This window comes from Nannobrachium achirus (genome assembly GCF_963921795.1).
Source record: "Nannobrachium achirus genome assembly, chromosome: 10".
Classification (NCBI taxonomy): Eukaryota; Metazoa; Chordata; class Actinopteri; order Myctophiformes; family Myctophidae; genus Nannobrachium; species Nannobrachium achirus.
In genome coordinates this window covers 37,169,602-37,175,821 of record NC_137819.1, presented here as the reverse complement: position 1 = coordinate 37,175,821, position 6,220 = coordinate 37,169,602, and the positions used below count along the sequence as shown (strand labels likewise).

The window sequence follows — 6,220 nt, the reverse complement described above, 5'->3', positions numbered from 1 at the left end:
ACACACCTGCACATTCGTCCTCACACGCACGCACTCACACACACACACACACAAACACACACACACACGCACACACACACACACATGCTCTCTTTTTGTCAGCCACCTCCCCTCCCCCCATCAGTAATCTGGCTGGCCCGTGCCCCCCTCTCTCTCGCTCCACTGTTCTGTGTGATAGAATATCGATCGGCTGGCCTCGGCGCCGCACCGGGCGAGAGAGAGAGAGAGAGAGGGAGGGAGGCGGGGGGGGGGGGGGGGGGGGGAGATAGAGCGGGCGGACAGGGATGTTAAGGGGGGGGAGGGGGAGGAGGGGGTTGGCTGTGGTGGTCAGGCGTGAGCCAAGGTTGTCTCCACGGCAACCGTGGGGATGGGTCAGAGGGTTGCCATGACGCCTAATAGGTCACAGGGTTAGAGTCTGAACGTCTCTCTGTGTGTGTGTGTGTGTGTGTGTGTGTGTGTGTGTGTGTGTGTGTGTGTGCGCGTGCGCGTGTGCGTGTGTGTGCGTGCGCGTGCGCGTGTGCGTGTGCGTGTGTCTGAGTGTTGGTTAATAGGAGTGATTCTCCAACCTTTTTTATTTTCGAGGACCTCCATTTGATACAGGTTTTCTTTCCTTTTTTTCGCAGTAGAACTCCAATCTACACTGTAGAATCCTCAGTGTCAATTTAACCCATTGAGACCATGATTCCGATTCTATATAAAAGCCTTCTAATAAATCAGTAGTTCTCAATTTCTTTCGTGCCAAAATGATATATTTGGCTGTTCTCTCTTTCTCTCTCAATTCAATACGATTCAATTCAAAGGGCTTTATTGGCATGGGAAAACATACATTTACAATACAATCAAAACAAAATATCTACAACTGAAGGGAGTGAAACAGACAACAAAACTCTCTCTCCCTCTCTCTCTCTCCCCCACCTCTCTCTGTTGGACTTTCAAATAAAGTGGGGGGAAAAAAACATATTTAGGCTATGTCATAATTTGGTGTTCTCTTAAACAAAATAACTATACATAATTATGTTCTATAAAAAATATTTTCTTTATTTTTTTAAGATTTGTTTTGGGGCTTTTTATGCCTTTATTTGATAGGATAGTAGACTGACAGGAAATGGGGAGAGAGATGGGGAATGACATGTGGCAAAGGTCGTCCGGATCAGGAATCGAACCAGTGACGCCAGCAGGCATCATAGCCTAGTATGTGGTATGCGCCTTGACCACTAGGCCAGCGGGCGCCCCCTATAAAAATTCTATGAATGTCTATAAATGTACCCGGCCAATAGTTTTGTGGTGTCTGGAGTGGAAGAGGTCCATTCTGGTAAACACCCACCTAAGCGCTAGCCTCGTACCCGCCCTCTTCCGGAAACCATTTCATTTGTTTCTCGCAATCCTCCTGGATAACGGAAGTTGGTCGTTTACTAGGCTACCTAAGCGCACTATAAACAAATACGTTGATACTTATCATCATCATCAATATACATTTACTGTAGAGAGGCTTCCAGAGCATTGCAAATTGATATGTGTTTTTGAATGCATTTACAATGTTCATTTAAAGACCAATCTTATATACTCTGACAGTACAGAGTACAGCTCAAAACGCATCACATGGTGACACGTTTTGAGCTTGTAGATCTGCTATTTCCCTGCATTGGCAGAAAATAGAAAATACACTAGTATGAAGCACTGAGGAACTCCGCTTAACCTAATGGGGTTTAAGTGGCTAAGGAATTTCCATATAATTATATGAAAAAAGAGGCTGATGATATTGTTTATATATGGATTAGAATGTAAATATATTAAGTTGTCTCTTATCTGTTGTCCTATATATTTAAGTGATGAAACATATGTGAGCGTGTAGATCTACTTTTTCAACAATTGTTTTGAAAATGACATCGCCAAAATGCAGACGGCAGGGGTTAAAGGAATGAAGGAGCACATTTGTGACGCGTTACAAATTTGAGGCCACAGGAGGAGTTCAGCTAAAAGCCATGTATGTATTCAGTTTATAAAAAACAATGAATTATGAAGACATGGGACAGAGTAATTCAACATGTAAAGAAGGTAGTGTTTCACTTCAAAAACAACAGTGTTCATTGTAATCACTCAAAAAATGATCAGTGCCTTCAGAACAGTAACAAGACAATGTAAATCATTTCAGTGTCGGATAAATAAAAAGTACAAATATCATTTGTATGCAGTAAAACTTGCAGAAGACGAGAGTGAGAGGAAGCTGAGGACAGAAACCTATAAGTCTGTTAAGAGGACTTGAGGACCTGACACACTATTAGGGTTGGGAACCGCAACCGGATCCAACATTGAGGAACCGGAGTCGGTTCCATCACATTTGGAACCGTATCCAGAGCCATTTCTGTTACCACACTGTCAGAGCTTGTTCACGTCTGCTATGCAATTACAATACTAGTGGTTCTCAAAAAGTTAAAATGTCAAGGACGACTATAACTCTGACAGTGCTGTATTTTGCATGCCTTAACTTTATAAAAGGCCTGTCCATACTGTCTCCGACCACCAAACATTTCGTCAGAGAGTTCCGACTTTCTGACGTGCAGCTTTCCGAATTCTAATTCGGGGTAATGCTTTTCAGAAGATGCGAGTGATGTCATTTTGTAATTGAACCGGACCTTTCCGACAAAATGTTCGGAGACAGTATGGACTAGGCCTTTGAGTTAAGGCATAAGAGCTGGTACTTAAGACAATCAAAATAGAGCCCAGTCTGAGAGTGTACAAATGTACTCCATTTGGGGACCCTTAAAGGGAACCGGTTTCATTACAATCCTAAAGGATCACATCCCTTGTTGTAAAATGTGCAATAATAATTCAGGTATTTAACAGAGGCTCTGAAACAGAGTCACTTACAACGTGCTCTGGGGGGAAACGTAGGGAGGTGGGAGAGCAGGCGTGCTGCCGTGGCATTCTGGACCAGCCATTGTTGTAGTGTGTGTTTTAACCTCCACCACACGGGAGATCGTGTCCAGGTGCTCCTCTTCCATAAGTGGGACCAAAAGTTCTGAGAGTTCAACAGTTCTGTCTCTTCTCCGTTTCAACTCACACAGTGCTGCCACTGCTGTCAGGACGGCACCCATGACCACTGTATAAAATGCAACATAATGAGAACCGTCACATTCTGTCCAATGCTAAATATGCGTGTAATGAAATAAAATATATGGTGACTATATGGTCTGTTCTTGCCTGGCTCCAGCCAATAGACCCGCCCACTCTCTGAGTGGACTGCTTCTCTTGGTCTGGAGGTGTCATATGACGCGTCTCTTTCTATCGGTTTCTTAGCTAACCGACCAATGAAATCAATGCAAGATGGAGGAGGGGTGTGTCTAACTTTTGAAAATCAACAGAAACAGTGGAGGGAGGGGTGGCTCACCAGAGTTCTTAATTGCCTCCTTTGATCTTCAGAAGAGCTACAACTACAAGTGTCGGTAGCTCGTTAGTGATTCTCTCTAATCAATGAAACATCAAAGACAATGACCTGTTTGGTGCATGTCATAGAGGGAATGTTTTGTGTACATAAGTCAAACACAACCCCTCCCACCAGATCTCTTGTGATTGGGAATTTCAAATTTCAAATCCCCTCCCCTTTGTAATCAAATAGAATAGGGACAACTTCAGACTCAAGCTCCAGCGTAGAGTCTGAAATCAGGCTAGGTCTGTTCGCCTTCATTTTTTCCGCCGGTGGGGCAGTTTTGGCAGCATATACATGTATTTGTTTTACTGAGGATAAGATGAGAAATAAGTTTAAGGTTAGACAGTTTAGAGTTACCGGCCAGGCAAGCCATCCATTGCAGAATAGGACCTAAACTCTGTATAAAATAGCATGACATGAAGAGTGGTGTAAAGTACATTTACTCAAGTACAATTTTGAGTTTTAATTTTTTTATTGACTTGAGTATTTCCAATTTGCAATAATTTTACTTCTACTCCACTAAATATCAGATCCAAATATTGTACTTTTACTCCACTACAATTTTACGTTTTAACCTTACGCCGGATAGATGCCCGAGGCGAACGGCCGGGAGGGAGAACAGACCTGTATTCAGATATATAGAGTACATGTATTTCATGATTAGTGCACTGGTCCTAAAGTTAATGACAACAGCCGTTCTGCAAGTAAGTACAAATTATATTTTTTATATGAGATGATGAATACATTTTATATTATTTGGTCAGTTCACCCCCAAAATGACTTCTATGATTACTCGCCCCATGTATGAATTCAAATGATGTGTAATTGATAGAAAATAAGTGAAAGTAAAAAGAGAATTGGATCTTACTTATCATCCCTAGCACAATGAACAGGCCTCCACCCGGTCGGGCGGGGAGGCGAGCCCCCAGCGGGCTCTCGCTTCTGGCGTTAAGCGGCCGCGCGAGCGGCGCGATAAACCCAAGCCCTGGGGGATTTGGGAAAAGATATAAGATTTAATTAATCTGGTTAAATTCTCCAACATTTCCTATCAATTTAATTTTAATGTAATACACACTTTACATGTTTTGTTTGGAACTGACTCACCCGTTCGTAGATTAGTAGACTCAATTAAAGTCCGTATCAGACTGAGAAATGAAACAGAATTAAGGTTATTTCTGATAAATGAGTAATAATGTGAGATATAACGATAATGATATGATTGACTCGTGTACCTGAATCCAAGTACAGCGATGAAGATTAAGACATATTTCAACACGGATGGAGGAAGATTGTACCAGTTGGTCAGAGAAATGCAGGTACTACTACACTTCACCACATGATGGCGCCAGAAGGCCTTTGCCCACTCTCGGAGTATCCGCCTGTAGAAAATGAAACCAAGTTTAGTTTATTTGTTCAATAAAACCATTACAGAAACCCATTAAACCAACGTATAGTAGAAATGTAGACGTGTGCGAGGAAACGTGCAAAAACACTGCTAACTATTATTTATTTTAAAAACTAAAAAAAAGATTATGTAAAAATTGATTATGTGCCCATGAAATGCAATAGCCTAGTCTACATACATAGGCCTACATCTACATGTAATTTCAAACTTTAAGATGAGAGGCCGCCTATTAGCCTACTCTAGATGTATTCTGCTGGCCTACTTTTAGATTAACATAACAGCACAAAAAGGTAATAGATTATCGTTGAGATTATGATATGGTTTAGGCATAGGCAGGCTACTCCGTTTCTCACCTTAAATCATAGTGTTGTTGGATGGTGACGTCCAGAAATTCCTCTTCTTTTATTATCATTTCAACTGAACCCATGGTTGTCCGAATCAAAAGTCGGATTTACAAGCGCAATTATTGGGGTGAATTTGTGTTTTTTATTTTTACTTCATCTCTATTTGTGGTGCGTAGGCTGTGGAGTGTGGACTGTGGACCGATTTCCTGGTTATGCACTTCCCCTTGTGGGATACATTTACGGGGAAGGAAAGAGTGACCCATGTGCCCAAGTATGGCTATGGTAGTAAATTCAGGCAGTTGGCAGTAGTACAGTAGGCTAATATAAACTAACTGCCTGGTTCGTCGTACGGCGGTGTCGCGTGCTAGAAGAATAGCAGGGTTAGGGTTACTGCCATTCCTATATCTTTTTTTGTATTAATATTATTTAAAAAAATATATATGATTTATTATCATTATTAGGATATTTATGTTGCTTGGACGTTTATAGGCCTACTACGCCTAACCTCAGTCTCAACAGTAGAAAAATGTGTCAGATAGTGGCAAATCTGCATATTAAATATATTTTTGGGTAGTTATACATTTTACCAGATAGCCTGGCTATATGATTAAAACCAAAACCCCATATAATTGTTTTTATATAAAAAAAAAAAAGAAAGAGAAATTAGTTCAATGATGAATTCTTTACTCATGCTCAGGGGCATCACAAGAGGGGGGAAAGTGGGACTGAGTTACTAGGGCCCAAGGTGGAAGGGCCCTAATTATTTTATACTTTAGCTATTGAAAAATAGCAGCTATACAAGCTGAGTGCCACACTGCCAGCTTGTAGATCTACTATTTTTGAAAAGTCATGAAAAGCATGAATCTTTGAATATATGTATTTTTAAGCGAACATTTGTAGCTCAGATTTTGCCTCTTGGGGGTCTCTGGCACTAAATATTTTGGTGCGACACCCTGCTCATGCTTCTTCCATTTGGGCCCAGAGATGAGTCTCATCACCTGCTGTCTGTCTGTCTGTCCACACACACACACACACACACACACA

The 6,220-nt window shown here is 41.5% G+C and overlaps 1 protein-coding gene across 1 annotated transcript; it reads right to left on the bottom strand.

Annotated features, from left to right (window-relative positions):
- Positions 1–880: 880 nt before the first annotated feature.
- On the bottom strand, positions 881–5,360 carry LOC308292706 (uncharacterized protein). Its single transcript, XM_080735120.1, has 5 exons — positions 5,186–5,360; positions 4,660–4,806; positions 4,532–4,572; positions 4,296–4,412; positions 881–3,100 (listed from the first exon to the last, which is right to left on the bottom strand). Exons 1-5 carry the CDS (start codon positions 5,257–5,259, stop codon positions 2,865–2,867), a joined length of 615 nt encoding a protein of 204 aa, XP_080591246.1. The 5' UTR covers positions 5,260–5,360; the 3' UTR covers positions 881–2,864.
- Between the last annotated feature and the right edge of the window lie 860 nt (positions 5,361–6,220).

What these genes read in the sequence shown, in the direction of transcription:
- LOC308292706 (XM_080735120.1), bottom strand. Translation starts at nt 5,259, where the DNA reads ATGGGTTCAGTTGAAATGATAATAAAAGAAGAGGAATTTCTGGACGTC. An exon ending in CAACAACACTATGATTTAAG is followed by an intron (nt 4,807 to 5,185) that starts GTGAGAAACGGA and finishes CATTTTCTACAG; the next exon opens with GCGGATACTCCGAGAGTGGG. An exon ending in GTCTACTAATCTACGAACGG is followed by an intron (nt 4,413 to 4,531) that starts GTGAGTCAGTTC and finishes CAAATCCCCCAG; the next exon opens with GGCTTGGGTTTATCGCGCCG.